The 21,036-nt window shown below is 36.9% G+C and overlaps 1 protein-coding gene across 3 annotated transcripts in view; it reads left to right on the top strand.

Moving 5' to 3' along the window:
• Positions 1–20,316, top strand: part of Ift74 (intraflagellar transport 74) — a 64,655-nt gene extending 44,339 nt beyond the window's left edge. For all 3 annotated transcript variants that reach the window (XM_042697503.1, XM_042697502.1, XM_042697501.1), the window contains 7 exons: positions 3,004–3,057; positions 5,111–5,208; positions 7,027–7,153; positions 13,316–13,479; positions 14,130–14,255; positions 18,578–18,638; positions 19,990–20,316. In XM_042697503.1, the coding sequence (XP_042553437.1) occupies positions 3,004–3,057; positions 5,111–5,208; positions 7,027–7,153; positions 13,316–13,479; positions 14,130–14,255; positions 18,578–18,638; positions 19,990–20,108 (749 nt within the window). In that variant the 3' untranslated portion in view covers positions 20,109–20,316. The remainder of the gene's footprint in view (positions 1–3,003; positions 3,058–5,110; positions 5,209–7,026; positions 7,154–13,315; positions 13,480–14,129; positions 14,256–18,577; positions 18,639–19,989) is intronic.
• The last annotated feature ends 720 nt before the right edge of the window (positions 20,317–21,036 follow it).

Genomic DNA, 21,036 nt, shown 5'->3' on the forward strand with positions numbered 1-21,036 from the left:
ACAAGTATTTTTTTGCCAAAATTTAAAATACTTTTCAGAGCCTATGTGACGAGTTGAGTGATGCCTAAAGCCAAAAGTTAGTCTAAATTTTTGTATGTGTTCATTTAACAGCAATTTAAAAGTACTTGGAATACCAATCTATTGCTCATTGCTCTGATGATGGAAAATGTAGTTGGAAAGGAGCAACTAAATATAAGAACAGAGGATTTTCATAAGTTTCTACACTAAAATTGTATTAGGAGCCAGGAACAATTATCTCTGGTTCACTGTGAAAACGCTAGAGAGGTTTAAAAGCTCTGTACAAGTTAATACGCAGTCACTCTGGAAACAGCTGAAATCCTAGGTTGCATTGATACAAATGGTTATATAAACTATGGGAATTGATAGTCTTCTTGGAATCCTGTTTCTTAGGATAATACTTTAAAAAGGATAAAGAAGGGCTAAAGCTCATTCTAAGTAGAACGATAAGAATCTAATAGGAAAATGAAGTCCTACCATATAGAAGGAGTAGAAGAGAGACTTAGCTGGCCTCAGAATAGAATCCAAGTGTGCAAAACTCCTCTGCTTTTTTGTTGTTATTCTCCATCTCCCTGCAACAGAAAGTTGCCCTTTCAACTCCAGAACTGACAGTAGATTTTCTGAGCTGGGGGCCTTGAGCCTAGGAAGTTACTATTGGATGCCGTATGTTTGATTAGGTAAGAAGATTGAGGTAAACACCTGTTGTAAAAAATGGTATTTTTCCAGTCAGAACTACCTTATGAAGTCTGAAATTTAGATATCTCTAGACTATAAACACTGAGTGAAGAGCCTAGCACTTAATACCAGGTGTTCAAATGATGATCAATCCCTTGTGAGGGCCAAAAAGATCTTATCTTCCTTCTCCACTGGCTGTCTATGGCAGAGAGAATCAAAACATAGTGGTGTCTTTTCTGTAATCACCCAAGTGCTTCCCCCGACCTTTTTTTCCTGTCAGTCATAGGTCTTGAACTCAGGCCCTGAGCACTGTCACTGAGCTTTTTAGCTCAAGGCTAGTAGTATTCTACCACTTTGAGCCACATCTGGTCTGGAGCTTGAAATCAGGGCCTGAGTGTATATGTTTTTTACCACTAACCCTCTACCAATTATAGCTTCTCTCGCTCTCTGTCTCTCTCTCTCCTCACTCCTCTCTCTCCCTGTGTTGCAGCTTGAACTCAGGGCCTGCCTCCTTAGTAGCTAGGATTACAGTCATGAGCTGCCATTGGTGCCCAGACTGTTTTCTGTTTGTTTTGTTTGGTACCAGAGTTTGAACCTGAAGCTGACCACTTCAGTCTCTGTGTTATCACTCAGGGCTTCATGTTTGTTAGGCTTAGCTGTTCACCACTTGCACCACATCGCCAGCCAACCTTTCTGCTGATTCTTTTAGACAGGAGTTTAATAGACTGTTCTGCTTGCGATGTCTTTAAATCATTGCTGTTCTGGATCTTTAGCCTCCTCAGTAGCTAGGATTATAGGAGTGAGCCACTGGTTTTTGACTCTACTTTAATTTTACTCTACTTTAGGACTTCTCACATCTGATAGACAGCTAAGATACAGACCCTTTCTGAGAAATCCCAATATAGACAGTTTACAGGTGGTCTAGCCAATTACCTTAACAGTGGTATCAGAGGAATTTTTTTTTAAGCTTGGCAATCTGCTGAGATATGTGGGAGCTCAGTCCTCTCTTATTCAGATGGCCAACATAAAAAAAGAGAAACATTTCTGCCACTTATGTTGGCAACTAAGAAGGTGGATTTGAGGAGAGCAGGAGGGAGGAATCACCCAGGCTTTTTTTTTTACTTAGATAAGTGGTTAGTAAAGACATTGTTGAAGCATGATAGGGAATAAAGAGAGGGATATTATCTTTGAACTAAATTAGGGATACACCAAATTTGAGGATATCCTGAGATTGTAAATGAATATATATATATGTATATATATATATATTATATATATATATATATATATATATATATATATAGTAACTAATTAGATAAAAGAGTTTGAAAATCAAGGAAAACTGTTCTTTGGATTTGATAGTTAAGGATTTGATAATTAAGGAATAGTAGGGAAAAGCCTCATTGCATTGTTTTGAAAAATAGAAGTATGACTAAAAACAATGCACAAGGAATTTCCATAGGTTGGAGGAAGAAAAACAAAATGCTAATTCAGTTCTTATAAAGGCTAGAATGTAGACTCTCCTCATAACCCCCAATTTCTTTAGCACTAGAAAGTGGAGTTTCTCAGCCAAAAAAAAAAAAATGCTGTTTTTTTAGGAACTAAGGCATGACTGGTTCAGAGGTTAATACTCTGCTATAGGATATTAAGACACAGTTAACAGCCTACTGACTTAAATATTTTTAAAAATATAAATTAATCACTTTATTCTCTTGGTTAAAATCTTTCAGTAATTTTTCTAATTTAAGTTCAAACTATTTATGGGTTTTACAGTGTTTTGTTTTTTTGTGTTACACTTTATAATGTAGAGTAAGCATTTCTTTCATAAGAAGAATTTCCCAGTCCCTGAACTTGATCATTATACCTTGTCATTATACCTTTCCATAGCAGGTTTTAGTTTTCATATGCTTTTATTTTAATAATTTGTTCAATCCCTAGACCACAAGCTTAGAGGGATGTAACCCTGCTAGTTTGCTTCTTGTGAACTATTCAGAATTGGAATGGACTTACATTCTTGGAAATTTAGGTTTCCTGTCACTGGTAGGGTCTATGTGTAGTTTGAATGGCTCCAGGTTGGAAATGGGAAGCCAATAAGCCCTTTGCAGTGAGACTAGTTTTCCAAATAGTAAAGTACAAATGTATTGCTGCTCTACAGGATTCTGTAAGGTAATGTAAAAGAATCTCATCTAATTGAAAATAAAAAATACTCAGCAACTAATGGCATAAGGAGAGCCCAAGGGATATTACTAAGTTAGAATATTATTAGAATTGGAATTTAAAACTTGATGTTATGTTTTGTATTTCTTGTAGGTGAAATGAATCAGAAATACAAGGAGCTTAAAAAAAGAGAGGAAAATATGGATGGTAAGTGATAATAATCTTATAAAAATACATTTTCACATTGCTATTCATTTATACCAAATCAAGGATTTTGTTTTGTGATGATACAATGGCTTAAACACAAAAGTATGGACTTTCAAAATATTTTGAAAAATAATTAAATGTCATAATTTAGGATTGCTTAGAGAATGTTAAAGATGTCTGTATGCTTGTGTTTGTTTATTGCAGATAGTTTTTAAAACTTGTACTTACATTCATAGTTTACATAGAAGGGATCCTCAGACCTTTCTTCCTTTTTCTTTTTCTTTTTTTTGGGGGGGGACCTGTCATGGGGCCTGAACTCTGAGTTTGGGTGCTGTCCCTCAGCTCTTCAGCTCAAGGCTAGTGCTCTATCACTTGAGCCACAGTGCCACTTCTGGCTTTTTCTGCTTATGTGGTGCTGAGGAATCGAACCCAGGGCCTCATGCATGCAAGGCAAGCACTCTACGGCTGAGCCAACCCTTTCTTTTTTATCTTTTAAACACTCTGTCTATGTAGCTTTAGTTAGTGGCCTGATTGGCCTTCAACTTGGGATCCTTCAACTTCTGCTGCCCAAGTGTTGGAATTATAAACATGTACACCCATACCTTGCCCAGTCTACTAATTGACTAACTGTTGAATTTTTATTAATTACTCCATGGTATTCACCTTTAGTGTCTTAAAATTGTTTTTTAGCTTTTGATAGTACTTACCTTATTGCCTTACTGTTCATTGGCCTTAACATCTTGTTCTTGCTACTTGAGACCATCATCATCTGTAACTTTAGTGGCCTTTGCTAGATTTTTTTTTTTATAGGTTGTGGGGCCTGAACTCTGGGCCTGGGCGCTGTCCCTCAGCTCTTCAGCTCAAGACTAGCACTCTACCACTTGAGCCACAGCACCACTTCTGGCTTTTTCTGCTTATGTGGTGCTGAAGAATCGAACCCAGGGCTTCATGCATGCGAGGCAAGCACTCTACCACTGAGCCACCTTCTCATTCTCAGTCTCCTTTGTTAGATTTTTTTTTCATTTATTTTTTTTTCATTATAAATAGATCCTTACCTAAATATGTTATTCATTTATGTTTTTAAAAATTAGCACACATGGGCTGGGAAGGTGGCTCAGTGGTAGAGCGCTTGCCTTGCATGAATGAGGCCTTGGGTTCAATTCCTCAGCACCACATAAGCAAAAAGAAAAAAAGCCAGAAGTGGCGCTGTGGCTCAAGTGGTAGAGTGCTAGCCTTGAGCTGAAGAGCTGAGGGACAGTGCCCAGGCCCAGAGTTCAAGCTCCACGACTGACAAAAACAAACATGTTTATCTCATACAACAAGTAAAATGTTTATTATGTTTTTATTTTTTGGAAGTAATAATTGAAGAATGTAAATAAGAGTAAAACTATGTACCAGTTCTGTGTTAGACAAAAGAATAATTAAAAAAAATTATTTATAATCATAATAAACTATTAAATTTATTCTGAGATTAAGCCAGCATTTGAGTTTTATAATTTCTGATGAAAATAGGTATTTAGGAATATTAATTTCAGAAAAAAACTAGTGGCCATTGATGTGTTAACCATTATAGATGTATCAAAGAAATTTTTGTATAAGAACATATCTTTTCTGGTCTGTTTTATTAGTTGTTTCCTTTGGGCAGATAGAATAACTCTCTAATTCACTCATGTCATGGTCCTGAAAGTATATTGTTAATGAGTAAATTTGTATTTGTTTTCTTTTTTTTGGGGGGGGGGTCAGTCCTGGGGCTGGAACTCTGGGCCAAGGCACTTTCCTGAACGTCTTTTGCCCAAGGTGAGCACTCTACCACTTGAGCCACAGCGCCACTTCTGGCTTTTTTTTTGAGTAGTTTATTGGATTTAAGAGTCTTACAGACTTTTCCTGCCCTGCTGGCTTTGAACCAAGATCCTCAGATCTTAGCTTCCTGAGTAGCTAGGAATACAGGCGTGAGCCACCGATGCCTGGCTTTCTTATTTTCAAAATTTAAAAATATTCCTAAGACCTGAGAGTCAGAGTTGATATCAACAGTGGACTGTTTTTCAATTGGCAGCTTTTATAGAGAGTTTTGAGGAAACGAAGAATCAGGAAGTAGAGAGGAAGGCTCAGATAGAAGCCCACATTGTGGCACTTTTGGAGCACTGCAGCAAGGTGAGTACCCAGCACTGACTTGCTGGCCTCATGGGTGAGTACTGGTCACCAGGCCTGTTGGCCTCACTGATTTTACTGTGGCTGATTGTATACCACAAACATGAACAATTCACTTGAACTCTTTTTCTCTTTTTTTATTTTATTTATTTTTTTTTGTGAACATACTGTACAGAGGGGTTACAATTACATGGCAGGATAATGCATACATTTCTTATCAAGCATTGCAGCCTCCTCCTTTGTTTACCCTTCACATCCCTTCCCAGCTTCCCCCCCTACTCCCCCACTTAATCCTCCCCCCCTCCCCCCGCACCAACGTTGTAAAGCTCATTTTCGACATGACAACTTGTACTTCTCATTGTTGCAACAGGTCCACCTGTATCCTTAAACGACTTGTTTTTCCCCATCTCCTCAAGTTATACTGACATCAAATATAGTGAAAACAGGGATTATACTGTGGGGGAGGGACATACAAAGCAACAAAGAAATAATCTTATAAATGCGTTAGAAACAAATGCATGAAAGAAAAAAACATTAAAATACATATCTAAGGGTTCATTTTCCTAACATCACATTATCTGACCTTTTCTGCTTGACTCATACATATACTAGATATTGCAAATAAGGGAAACCATGGGATCTATGTTTCTTTGGGCCTGGCTTACTTCACTTAATAGAATTTTTTCCAAGTCTTTCCATTTCCTAACAAATGGGGCAATGTCATTCTTTCTGATGGAGGCATAGAATTCCATTGTGTATATATACCACATTTTCTTGATCCATTCATCTACTGAGGGGCATCTGGGTTGGTTCCGTATCTTAGCTATGGTAAATTGAACTCTTTTTCTCTAAATTGCCTTATTTGCCACTTTATGTCTTTGAATTCTTTTTTTTTTTTTTTGGGTCCGGTCATGGGGCCTGAACTCTGGGCTTGGGCGCTGTCCCTCAGCTCTTCAGCTCAAGGCTAGCGCTCTACCACTTGAGCCACAGCACCACTTCCGGCTTTTTTCTTTTTTCTTATGTGGTGCTGGGGAATCGAACCCAGGGCCTCATGCATGCAAGGCAAGCACTCTACCACTGAGCCACCTCCCCAGCCTCTGTCTTTGAATTCTTGATTTTAATATTGGCTAATTAGGACATAGAGGGAGGATGTCATGTGTAGTATAAACATTCAGCAGTGAGGATCTTATTGGAATAATTAAGATTATCTTCCACTGCTAATATATCTAATTTGTAGAAGGTTTACTCAGGAAATTGCACAACCTAGACATTCTGTTAGAAAATGTTAATATACTTATACATTGAATTTGTATCTTAAATAAAAAGATTCTTTTTTTTTCTAGATGTGCCTATGATTATCTTCAAATATCTACCACAAAATATTCTGATCATCTACTGTGTGTAGTACTAATTAATGGAGAGAAATACATGATCTTTTTTTGTATATGTACCAGAACTGGGCCTAAGTACTCTCCTTTAGCTTTCTGCCCAAGGCTAGTGTTCTATTACTTGAGCCACAACTCTACTTCTGGGAATTTTTAATTGGAGATAGTCTTATGGATTTTCCTGCCTTAGATCTTAGATCTCAGCCTCTTGAGTATCTAGGATTACAGGTGGTGGATTTTTTTTTTTTTTTTTCGGTCATGAGGCTTGAACTCTGGGCCTGGGTGCTGTCCCTCAGCTCTTCAGCTCAAGGCGAGCACTCTACCTCTTGAGCCACAGTGACACTTCCTAGGATTACAGGTATAGGCCACCACCAGCACCTGCCTCATAAATCAGTTGTTTTCTTCTTTTTTTATTTTGATTTCTCTTCAAATATAGAATATAAATCATATGAAACAGTTATCCTCGATTACCAACCAGGAGCTAAAGATGATGCAGGAAGACCTCAATTTTAAATCTACTGAAATGCAGAAATCACAAAATACAGCTAGAAGTCTGACCTCAGGTGAGGAAACTGGCCTAGATTTTCATATTCTTTCATTTTTTAAAATTGGAACTTCAAAATTATATCATTATTATTTTTAAAAGGTAGGATCTAACTTCTGATTCCCTCATGTCCCATTAGCTTATTAGTTTCTTTGGCATATTTTCATCCATTGAGAAACATTTATTGAGTGCAGATCTCTCTTAACTTATAATGGCTTTGACTTATTTGATTTTACAATGACTTGGAGCAATAGGGGAATTCTGTTTTGAATTTTGAACTAATAATATGTAGTGTGTGATTCTCACAATGCCAAGTAGAAGCCATGAACCTAGGCAGCATTGCAATCATGAGGGTAAGCAGTCAATACATAACAGCATACTATATTGCTTAATCTTAACCTTGAGGTATGGTAAGTAAGGTAGGTCAAGTGTATTAAGTACATTTCCCACTGAGGATGTTTTCAACTCCCTATGGATTTGTGAGGACGTTGCTCATCATAACTGAGTATCAGCTGGGCTGGCTCCATGTCTGAACTCATAGTACCTCAGGTATTGTCAGAGATAAAGCTGGGAGCTAAAGCTTACTGAAAAATTTTAACCAGTAATTTAGTAGTGCTGAAGGGAAGGGGGTCCATGTGAACCGAATTCAGCTTCAATTTGTAGAAGCGACTGGGAATTTTAAAAGGAGAGTGAGGGGGTCAGCAGGGTGTAAATGCTGATTAGGCTAGCTATCATGGATTTTAGGAAGTTAGGATTCCATCCTCCTACAGAAGTGATTATACTTCAAAGATAAGGCCTTCACTTAGTCTATCTATCTATCCATCTATCTATCCATCTATCTATCCATCTATCTATCCATCCATCTATCTATCTATCTATCTATCTATCTATCTATCTATCTATCTATCTATCTATCTATCTATCTATCTATGTGCATATACACATACAGAGGGCGGGGGTAGGATTCATAGTTGTGAAAACCTTTTTACTAAATAGTCTCTGAAAGAGTGATCACTAGTCTACTGTCAAGTATTCGCAGGAGGGAAGTTTGGGTCATCCTGGCCTCCTGGCACTGTGTAGGTGTTTGTTTAAATCTTTTAATGTGGATGTAGGGAGAATGAAACCATTTGTGTTGAGAGTCTAGAGTATTTGTAGGCCAGGTTGGGAAGAGGAGCCCTGGTTCTCTCAGGGAGAGAATCTTTATTTATACAGAGGTTTAAAAAAAGCAGATCAGTTTTCTCAAGGAACTTTGAGCCTGGTGGTTGACAAACTGGTAATAGAATGAAAGAATGCTGTCATGGAAGTAAGCATAAGGAAGGCTGAGCATGACAGTGCACACCTGTAACCCTAGCTGTTCCCAGGAAAATCACAATTCCAGGCCAGCCTGAGCAAAAAGTTAATGAGACCCCCACCTCAACACACAAACCTAGGCATGGTGGTGGTCACTTGTAATCCTAGTTACATAAGTATGGGTGGAAGGTTCAGGGTCTAAGGCCAGCTCTGGTCTACAGGTGTGAGACCCTATCCAAAAAATAGCTAAGACAAAAAAGGAATGTCTCACGTGGTAGAGGGCCTGCTTAGCCAGCATGTGCAGCCCTTTCCCCCTGCCTCAGTACCTGGGAAAAAAAGCACACCAAAGGCCACATATGCAGACCAGTCTTAGGTAATTAGTGGATGTCCTTGAGGATGTATTTAACTCTAATGAATTCAGCAACGCTCACTAGCATGCAAGTAGAGCAGCACTGTTCAAGAAAAATTTAATTCCAAATACATGCATAATGAAAAGGTTTTTTCAGCATGTTTTAAAAAGTAAAAATAGATGAATTTTAATATATTTATTTAACTCAGGGTATCTGTTACCATTTTAACCTGTAAATGATCAGTGAGACATTTTAATTCAGAGAAGACACAATCCTTTTTTTAAAAAAATTATTTATTTTTCGTGCTAGTTCTGGGGCTTAAATTCAGAGACCTTGGGCGCTGTCCGTGAACTTTTTTTGCTCAGGGCTAATGCTCTATTACTTGGGGTGCAGCTCCACTTCCTGCTTTTTTTTTTTGGAGATAAGAGTCGTACAGACTTTCCTGCCCAAGCTGGCTTCGAACTGTGATCCTCAGGTCTCAGCCTCCTGAGTAGCTAGGATTACAGGCACAAGCCACCAGAGCCCAGCTAGAACACATTGCTAATGCTCAAAGGCCCTGTATGTGTCTAGTGGCTGCCATTGGGATGATGTAGGTGGAGATTAGAGACACATGTACCGTACCAAGTTCAGCATAAGGATGTTAGGATAAAGTTATGTGAACAATTTGTGTGGCTTATAAGCTGATAGATTTTAATTGTGGGTGTTCTTTATGCTTGGTAACTTGAAATTAAGCTGTGTTTTGATTTGTGTACTTAGACTTCCTGGCAGTGAGATTATATGAAATGAAGATTTAATTATATTTGCTAATTTAAAATGTCTAAAGATTCATGAAATGTAATAACAATACCTTATCTAGATTCCCCAAATCCAAAAAGATCTTGGCAACAAAACCAAACATGATTGACTAGTGTGGCTATTCGTATTTGTAGTTGTCCAGGTACTTGCCTCCAACTCTGTTGAATAAAGCTATATGATAATAAAATGTACATTCTTCATGTAAAAATCCAAGGATTCTGTAATTGAAAACACAACTGTCCAAAAGTTCCTAAATAAGAGATTGTGGACCTGTAAATGCATGCTAGGGAATATACTAGGATACCATTGAATGTAGAGTGATGTACAGATGTACTGCTGCTGTTATCTATGCATTTATGCATATTTTATATTGAGATTTGTTTAGAGATTGTTTGTCTTAGTTGTACTTGTATGTCTGAATTATATGCCAGCACCAAGAGGAAGGAGGTACAGTATAATTCAGTTTGCATAAACTTTACTGGAACTCTATTTTCTGTCATCATAAAACACACAACAAACTTCACTATTTTAACAATTTTTAACAGGTACAGAATTAGGGTTAACTGTATAAATTAACATATTTTAACATAGTTGATCTATTGTTAGATAGCAGAAACTTTAGAACTTTTTCATCTTTTAAACTGAAACCTTATTCCCATGGAACAACAACTCACTATTTCCCTGTCTTCTGATCTCAGCAATCAGAATTCTACTTCTGTTACTATGAGTTTGACTACTTTGGATAGGTCATATCAGTGGAGTCCTAAATTGTGTATGTGTTTTTTGCGATTAGGGTCTTTATCACTTACCACGTCGTTAAGGTTCCTCCATGTGGTAGCATGTGACAGAATTTCTTTCTTCTTTGAGGCTGCGGAATTACATTCTATTGCACCAAATTTGTTTTTCCATTCAAAGACATTTAGGTGATTTTTCAGTGACACAAATATTCTTCAAGATCTTAATTTTACTTCTTGGGACATGTATGCCTAGGGATGTTTTAAAATAGTTCATTCTCTCTGTCTCTGTCTGTCTGTCTCTGACTGTCTGTCTGTCTGTCTGTCTCTTTCTCTCTTTCTCTTTCTCTCTCTCTCACTTTGCTGGTCCTGGGGCTTGAACTCAGGGTCTGGGTGCTATCCCTGAGCTGCTTTTGCTCAAGGCTAGCACTCTTCCATTTGACCCACAGTGCCACTTCCGGCTTTTTCTGAATGGTTTATTGGAGATAAGGGTCTCACAGACATTCTTGCCTAGGCTGGCTTTGAACTGCAATTCTCAAATCTCCCGAGTAGCTAGGATTATAGGCATGAGCCACTGGTGCCTGGCTTCATTTTTGTCTGTAAAGAATTTTGTGTTTTATTATTCCATCTAGTAAACTTCTCTTTTGTGTTTTGACCATAGTGCTTATGCTTTTTATTTATCTAAGGTTGATATTCAACAGGTCTTTTCCCTCCTATCAGCTATCTTTGTGTAACAGCGACTGAGAAACACTCATTTCTTACAGGCACAAATCAATTCCAGGAAACAAATTCACTGATTAGAACTTAGTATTCCTTCCCTGCTTTTATACTATGTGTTTACAGTTCCTTTAAAAACGAGGCATTATGTGTTCTCAGAGATACACAGTTGAAGAGAATGACAAGTAGCGTCAATGGAGATAAAATACAGTTTATTACTATAGTCAAGATTTGCCAGGAATTTTTCTTATTTTTTTGAGTTGAATTCTTTGACCCATACAGTTAATTTTATCTATTATTTTTTCTCATTTAAACCAAACCTAGACTTTTTCTTCCTTTTCTTCCCTTTTACCATCCCTTACCCCAAGAGATATCTCCTATGTGAAAATCACCATGGGGGGTTTATAGACATGTTCCTGTGTACCTTTGGAGATACTGAATTTTACATTTTCCCTTGTGATAGCCTTCTTTTTTTACTTTGGGATTGTAGGGACTCACCTGACTTTTTTAGGGTATCACATTTTTTTTTTTTTTTTTTTTGTCGGTCGTGGGGCTTGAACTCTGGGCCTGGGCACTGTCCCTCAGCTCTTCAGCTCAAGGCGAGTGCTCTACCACTTGAGCTACAGCGCCACTTCCGGTTTTCTGGTGGTTTATTGGAGATAGGAGTCTCAAGGTCTCTCCTGCCCGGGCTGGCTTTGAACCTCGATCCTCAGATCTCAGCCTCCTGAGTAGCTAGGATTACAGGCGTGAGCCACCAGCGCCCTGCTAGGGTATCACATTTTTTTAATGAGGCAGTGTCACCTCAAGGAAGTAAAATTGCTTTTAGAGGGCAGAAGGGTAGAGGAAAGAAATCCTTGGTACTGGTTTTATAATCTGTCGCTACACAAATGGTTATCTGTGATATACAAATATGGGGGAGAGGGAGGCAGCTGGGTTAAAAATGTCTATAAAGGAATAAAAGAAAAGAAGCCCTAGTGTACAGCATGGACAGAGGCAAGGAATCTGTCAGGAGTAGCTTTTATTTGTATTTTTGGAAAGAAAACTCCAGGGAGTATACAAATGTGCTGATGGTAGCATATTTCAGAAACATTTCTCCAGGTCAAAGTTGCTCCTGAGATTTTGCTGTTCTGTCCACATAGCTTGGTAAACTTTGGAACTTCATAGCATATCAGAAGGAACTGGACTGTATCCTCTTCCTGTCTTTTCCCTTCGAGAAGCATTTAGCTTTTCATAGGGACCTGTTGCTAAAGGAAGATAAACTTTACCCTATACCAACCAACCATTTTATCCTTTTCTCTAGAAAAATTAGTCTATATGGTTCTTAAATGTATTCTCCTAGCACATGTGAAAATTAAACTTGCACTTAAATTTACGTAGCTGTTTATTTCAGGCAAAATATCCATAAACTAAGTACATTTCCTTTTTTGAACATCAAAACACTATAACCTTAGTGACTTGTCCAGTGCTTTGTTTTGTGTTGCAACTGTTTCCAACCCAAGCAGACATATAAATCCTGATTAAAATGTTTTGCAACAGCATTTCAGTCGTGTTATGCATATTTGATGATATGTCAGTGTGGTTTAGCTTTAAACCTTTTCAGGGGGAGAAAGGAAATGTTCAAGGAATATTAAATTTTTTTTTTAGGTCCTGTCGTGGGGCCTGAACTCTGGGCCTGGGCACTGTCCCTCAGCTCTTCAGCTCAAGGCTAGCGCTCTACCACTTGAGCCATAACACCACTTCCGGCTTTTTTCTTTTTGCTTATGTGGTGCTGAGGAATCGAACCCAGGGCCTCAGGCATGCAAGGCAAGCGCTCTACCACTGAGCCACCTTCTCAGCCCGGAATATTAATTTAATTAGACTAACTTAAAAAGATTTGGTTGAGCTGGATGCCAGTGGCTTATGACTGTAATACTGGCTTCCCAAAAGGCTGAGATCTGAGGATTTCTCAAAGCCAGCCCAGGCAGGGAAGTCCATGAGACCCTTATCTCCATTTAGCCACCAAAAAGCCAGAAGTGGAGCTGTGCCTCAAATGGTAGATTACTAGCCTTGAACAAAGATCAGGGACAATGTCCAGGCCTTGAATAAAAGTCCCAGTCACAGCATAAAACAAAACAACACAAAATAAAACAAGAAAAGATTTTGGTGAATAATAAACTTAAAAATCTGTTTTTACTCTTCTCATTTATTTAACTTGAATATTATATACTACTTAATATCACCATAATGTTCATATACAAATGAGATATATCAGGTTAAGATGGTTCCCAAGAGGATACACTTTTATTTTCCTTTCAGACAGTCAACGTTTACAGCTGGATCTACAGAAAATGGAGCTCCTGGAAAGTAAGATGACTGAGGAGCAGCATTCTCTGAAAGTCAAAATTAAGCAAATAGAAGCCGATCTGGAGACATACAATGATTTACCAGCCTTAAAATCATCAGGTGAAGAAAAGAAAAAGGTAATGCTGTCTTATAAAATTATAATAGAATTAGATGGGCTTTTTGGATTTTAATTTATATTTAGCTTGTAGAACTTATTTTCAGTTGACTAATGTTTTTCCTCTTTGATTTGTGGTGGACTGGGGTTTGAACTCAGGGACTCTCGTTTGCTAGGCAACCTTTTTATTACTTCAGCCATGTCTCCAGCCCTTATGTGACATTTAAGCTAAGACAAAGTGATTAAAACTCTACATGTGTAGTTGGAATTTTAAGTGAATTAAAGTTTTAAATTAGAGCAAAAACTGAATCACAAGATTTAAGCTATTACCTAATATCAAGCATGTCAAGAGATGTGAGTTTTGTAATTCATAGATTTGAAGGCACATGTCCCAAGCTAGCATGTCAATTCTCTCTCTGTGGCAATTTTCATTAGTTTAAAGTAGAAATTATGGGGCAGGGACAGATACAGTAACAGGAATTGAGTTATTGATACAGTTAACATTAATATGACGTAGAAGGATAGTTTTACTAATAGGTCTTTAAACAGTAATGATCTTGATAGAATTTGATCAGACTATGACCATTAAAATTATTTGAACCAAATATGACGTGTATTGACTTACTAGAATTTGTGATAGGCTGTTTATTACTTCTCTCTGGGTCTATCTAGAAATTACATCAGGAAAGAACCATATTGTCAACACGCAGAAATGCTTTTAAAAAAATAATGGAGACGCTAAATGAAGAATATGAGGCACTGAAAACCCAGTTGCAAGAAAATGAGACACATTCTCAGGTAAAAACTCTTAAAAATAACCTTGAATTCACTTCTCTTTGTAGTTCATCTTTCCTATACTCATCTGTACTTTTTTCCCCAAAAACATTTTTTCTTTGCCTATTTTATGTACATTCTAGACAGCCAGGTTCTGTCTCATCTTCTGGGAGCACATGAACCGATTTCTTGCCTTTGCTAGGCCAGTTCTATGCATTGTTCTGGGCACAGCCATGATGATTACTAGGTAGTAGATTTAAAAATTTTCAAAAGTTCAATAGAAACTTTTGTGATGCAGAAACTTTGAAAACCTATAAAACTCTGAAAACTAATGACTAATGACTAATTCTTGTTTCCATTTGGTCCATTTACGTATACATTCTATTTACATATACATATGGTATGCAAACACATTTATATATCTGTACACATGATGTGCATAATTATCTACATATAATCATATGTACATGTGTACATGTGCATAATTATATATGTAGATATGGTTATATGTATACAGAAATACGCATTTGTGGAAGTGGTATCATAGTGTATGTATTATTTGAGATCTTTTTATTTATTTATTTATTTTTTTTTTTGGTCGGTCGTGGGGCTTGAACTCTGGGCCTGGGCGCTGTCCCTCAACTCTTCAGCTCAAGGCGAGCGCTCTACCACTTGAGCTACAGCACCACTTCCGGTTTTCTGGTGGTTTATTGGGGATAGGAGTCTCACGGTCTCTCCTGCCCGGGCTGGCTTTGAACCACGATCCTCAGATCTCAGCCTCCTGAGTAGCTAGGATTACAGGCGTGAGCCACCAGCGCCCGGCTTAAAGATATCTTTTATTTTTAACTGTGTCTCACAAGTACTTTACATTGTCAATGTGTGTGTATACATATATATATATTATACATGAATATTTTTCAAATTCTTTCAGTGAGGTGTCCTGGGACTTGAAATTAAGGCCTGGGCACTGTCCCTTAGCTTTTTTGCTCAAGGCTAGTGCTCTACCACTTGAGTCACAGTTCTACTTCCAGCTTATTTTTGCTAGTTAATTGGAGAATAGAGTTCTGGGGACTTCCTTGCCCAAACTGTCTACAAACTGCAATCTTCAGATCCAGCTTGCTGAGTAGCCAGGGTTATATGCATAAGCCACCAGCACCTGGCTAAAAATGATTCATAATTGCTACATAATATTCTATTACATGATATAATCTATGGAGCCAGATTCCTGTTGTTGGATATTTAGGTCATTTTTAGTTGGATATTTAGGTTACTATGAAGAGCAGTATGATTGTTGAAATTCTTGGATCACATCATCCTCATTTACATAAGATGCACACATTTGTAACTGTAGCACTTTTTTTTAATCACTCATCTTACCGATAATGATCTGAGTACTATGTAAAGTTTTGGACTGAGCTCAGTCTCTATTGTTCATTTTATCCCCAGCGCTCTCCAGTAACTTGCATAGTGATTGTTCAGTAAGTACTTTACAAATAGTTACTTCACAAATACACCAATTCAATAATTATGATCCAGGAAAGAATGATTATTGGCCTATTCTGTTTAGTCCACATTAGCAATTTGTATATATGACTTAATATATGAAGTACATGAAAATTTTCCTCCTTTTTTTATACAATAATATGTTCCTCGGTAGAAAAACAATGTCATATTAATTTGCCATTATCCACATACTACCAGTGTTTGAACTCAGAGTTTCAAACTTGCTAGGCAGGTGCTTTACCACTTGAGCAACACTTCCAGCCTTTTTTGCTTTGGTTACTTTTTGGACATAGTCTCCCATTTTTATTTTGGGCTAGCCTTAGACTGGGGCCTTATTTATGCTTTTTGATGTAGCTGGAACCACAGATGAGCTCCATTATGCCCAGCTTATGTATTGAGATGAGGTCATAATTACTTTTTTGTTCAGGCTGGCCTTGAACTATATTCCTCTCGATGTCTACCTCCCAAGTGCTTTGGGTTATAAATGTGCACCGTACCAGGCTGAGAACCTTTGCAGGATATTTTCCTTTTTGTTCATACACCAATGTTTATTTCACAAGAAGGGAAAGAATCCTGTGAATGCAAACACAATGACATTTGTCTGACATCAGCTTTTTCATTGCCTGGAAACACCATTTTTATAAAAAGACACACTATATATTCTTCTTGAAAGAAGTCTCAGCTCTTCTTAGAAATGACTAATTTGCACAATTTATATTGGTCTGACAGTTATTCTAAAATACAAACTTAGATATAGATTTGTATGTGCCAAAATTAGTTTGTTTGGAATGCAGCTGAATGGTGGAGAAGAAAAATAGGAAAAATATTATCTTAAATGTTCTTAGAGGGTTGGGATGTAGATCAGTGGCAAAGCACTTGCCTACCAAGTACAATGTCCTGGGTTTGATCCCCAGTACAAAAAAAAAAAGAAAGGAAAAAATAGTTCTTAGGGAAAAAAATACCAATGTTTCTGAGCTGCTGCCCTTTGTCTGCTGCTGAGTGTAAGGTAGAAAGCACTGGACAAACACTATTCTTAATTTAAAAAAAATTTTTAAAAATTTTTGTTGGTCATGGGGCTTGAACTCTGGGCCTGGGTACTGTCCTTCAGCTCTTCAGCTCAAGGCAAGTGCTCTACCACAGCACCACTTCCAGTTTTCTGGTAGTTTATTGGAGATAAGAATCTCACAGACTTTCCTTCTGGGGCTGGCTGTGAACCATGATCCTCAGATCTCAGCCTCCTGAGTAGCTAGAATTACAGGTGTGAGCCACTGGTGCCTGGCTACAAACACTATATTTAAGAGTTATCACTGGCTACCTTGTCGATTCCACATTAAATCAGCACATTCAATGAGAATTAATCTCCTTACTTCCTTTTCTTGAGAACTAGAAATCATAAAATAAGCCCCAATTTTAGACTCTTCTCTGTATTTCTTGTTGTCTCCTGTAAATCTTGCCCAATCAATTGAACTCCTTTTCTCTCAGTCTTTTATCTTCATTTTTACTAAAAACTGGCTTTTGATATCAGTAGGGAATTTCTTAATAACATAATTTAAGGAAGTTATAGTGAAAAAAAACCCCAGATTTTCCAAAGTAGGTTGTGTTTCATTGTTTCTTTCAAGACAAGCCAGTAACATAGATGTATAATATAAAAGGAATTTGCCCTAGTGACACATGTGAGTTTTATATCATTATTTGTGTAGCACTCAAGAGTTCTGTTGCATTGTAAGAAGGCCACCTCTTTGGGTAAAACAAAGAGAAAAATATTTGGTGCTTTGACTTTGTAAAAAGTTATTGGAGATTACTAACAAAGAATGCTGACTGCTTCCCTGAGACCATCTTAACTTTAAGGATCTATTTGCTCTGGAGATGGATCTGATTTAATAGTATTAATGAACAACACATGTATTCACATCATTAATTAGTTATGAGTCATGCTTCTATCAAATTTCTCTCTTTAGAAGGAAAAATGGGATGGAGGCCACATCTCAACTGAACTTATATACCCTCAAAATAATTATAAGACGAAAGTAGAAAGAAATATTTTTAATGTTGCTTCAATATCATAATTTTTAAAATGGTCATTGTTTTCAACATATAAGCAGAACATTATTGTCTCATTTTTTTTAGACAGTCCCTTGCTTAGGGAAAAATTATATGCATCTTAAAAAAGAAAGACCGTAACCCAGAGTTACAAGGTTAATTAAATCAGAAAAACAATTTAATACTATAACAGTAAAATTGTCTTCTGAGGAAGCAACCATCAATATAATATCCACATTAGCTTCCTGTTGATGCAGAAATTATTGTAACAGTGCCAGCTTTTTACAAACCCGCTTACAATCTTCACACTGCAGCTCTGCTCTTATCACAGTTGTGAAGTTAGACAGGAAATTTAGCCCTGGAAATAAGGAAGTTTTTCCTATGTGGCTGAACCTTTGACAGTGGTAGAATATATATTACTTTTGTGGCATTAGACTTCCAGACTTCAAGGAGAGATTCCCATCATGTCCCATTTTTCTTCTTTAAGTTCTTTTAGGAAAAGGAAAATCATAAATTGTCTTCAGCTGGCATTTCCATTGATACAATAAACACTTTAAATATTTTCTAATTAAAATAAACATATAGAATAAAACCTGTTCTAGAATTCCCTATTGTATTAATGTATTTACTATTGTTTAATCTTTCCTCAGTTTTGTTTTTAATCTACCTTAGCTTTATCTCAACAGAATGCAAGGACTTGATAAGATTTTAAGTTGAATGTTTTTGTTTCTTATCCTCTGAAAAGAGTATGTAATGTATTTAGAACAAGAGCATCCGTTAACATATTTCCTTTGTGTTTTTAGCTTACAAATTTGGAGAGAAAGTGGCAACACCATGAACAAAATAATTTTGTGATGAAAGAATGTATCCTTTAAAATGGTGCAAATGAGTAATTTTGTTCTAGGAATTCAGCTATTCCAGTAGAATTCAGTTCAGCACACATTTGTCTAATATATTCAAAACACTGAGTAATATGTGAGAATAAATCATATTTATTTTCCACTCTACAATAGTTGTGTGTATGCATATATATGTATGTGAATAAATACATAAGTGGTTGCATATGTTTGTGTGTATGTATGTGTATGTATTTACTTTTGTAGTGATTGCCAGAGTAATTGCCAATTTAGAGGGTTGCCACATAAAGCATACAGCCTAGTGATTAAATATAAAGATTTTGAAGTCAGGAGGTTTAATTTTATGTATTAATTTTATTCTGTTTAATCGCCTATGTTATAAAAGGCATTTCAATTCAACATGTCAATTTATGAGTACACTGCATCTTGATCAGTTCCATTGACAGAAGATTTAATTTTAAATATTGACTCTTACAAGTTGTGGAGTTTGCACAGTTTACATAAACTCTTTGAGCCTCAATTTTATCACTTTTAAAATAGTTATTATTTCCTTCAGATGGAGTTACTGGGAGATTCTGGGTATACTAATACATATTAGTTTGTTGTTGTGATGCTATACCTTGGAAATCTAGCCAGTGAAGGGAGATAACCAAATAGGGCCATGAGAAGTTTGATCTTCAAATTCTTCATCCAATTCAACTTCACTTTGTTCCTACAAGGTGGTGCTTAAGTCTCATTTTCTGTACCTTCCCATATGATCATAGGGAGGCATCAGCTCTTGAGGACATGTATTTATAAAAAACATCTTCGTAGAATTTGTCTCCTGCTCCCTTTGATTCCTTCAGAGAGAATGTTTCTTAGAGAACCAGATCCTGACTCAGTAGTAACGTAGGTCTTCTTTAGGATGCTGGTGAACTTCTGCTACCAGGCAGCATGTACCCAGCTTGCTTCCAGCTAGGATATGCTAGGGACTCTATTCCATTAGTAGTATAACTTACTTCTTAGTCCCAGAATGTGTGATGTTCAGCACTCTAGTTTTAGGCAAGATAAAGTAGGTGGTTTTGAAACAGGGTGGACGCCAGAATGTTGAAACTTTTGAGCTTCTTTTTGAGTATTTAATTGTGCTGAGACTAGAATTAGATTGACATATCTAACATTAAATAATAAACTATTCACAGATAAACTTTTTTGAAACAAATTTTGCTTGACCTTTTGGGCTTCAATTTATGCTTACTCTTTTGACTCTGTGCTATACTTTAAAATTTATCTCCTTTCTGATCCACAGATTATTTTATTGGCAGATTATTCTATATTTATTTATTATTATATTTCATTAACTCCTTAACTTGTGTAATTAGTCATAGCAACCAAGAGTCAGGAGAGTGATTACCAGCCAATTATTAAAAATGTGACCAGGCAGATCGCAGAGTACAATAAAACCATCATGGAAGCTCTCCATTCTGCTAGCAGAAACTGAGTCTGAAACAACCAGAGGCCTACAGAGATTCTTTGTTGCTAAACTTCTTGGAACAAGCTGACTAAAAAGAAAATAGCTTACTCTTGAAGAGTTATACCTAAAGTTTCTGAATGCCATAATTTTTGTGTCCTCTTTGAAGAGAGCTATATCTTAAATAACACAATAGTTCAATAAAATGTTTGCATATAAAAAAGTGCCATCTCCTTTTCTGTGATGTTTATGTTTGTATAATGGGGTGATTAAAGTGTCTCCAAGAACCAAGAGGGAAAGAAATGGAAAGTGATCGTGAAGATTCATGTAGCTTGTATGCCTCTCTGTGGCAGCAGGGATAATTGTTTCATGTGTCAACTCTAGGGTACACAAGAGCAACATGATTTTATTTAACACTCCTATTAACTTTGTCCGTTATTGCTTCTGGAAAGAGTAAGATACATGGCCGGTTTTTAGTGTTGAGTTGTATTCCTTAAGAACCCTGTGTGTTCAAGCATATAAAGTTCATAAGTAAATATATAACATTTATGTATTATCCCAAAGCTTTAGAATTAAAACCTTTGAATCTTCATATCCTAAGCTTAATATTTTCTCACTTATAAATGTCATGAAGATGTGAGACTTGAAAGCAGTGCCGCATGCATGGTGGGCTTACTTTTTTCATGGATGTGCATCATTCTTGTACTCTTAGGAGAACTTGCAAATAGATTGATTTACAAACATAAATCAGAATGTTTAAAGAAATGCCAGACTGGGTAGAACTGTAGATGTGACAGCTCACGGGAGTGTGGGAGACATCATAACTACAGATGTAGCCTCCCTGGGGGGCAGGAATCAGTCACCTTGGCCCGCATAGTCTAAAACTGTTTTCCTTTTGTTCGCATTTTCTACCTCTACATCTCAGTGTTTCTGAAAGACATGTTGGTTTCTTTTTTAA

Source organism: Dipodomys spectabilis, unplaced genomic scaffold (genome assembly GCF_019054845.1).
Source record: "Dipodomys spectabilis isolate Male_0828 unplaced genomic scaffold, ASM1905484v1 ptg000006l, whole genome shotgun sequence".
Lineage (NCBI taxonomy): Eukaryota > Metazoa > Chordata > Mammalia > Rodentia > Heteromyidae > Dipodomys > Dipodomys spectabilis.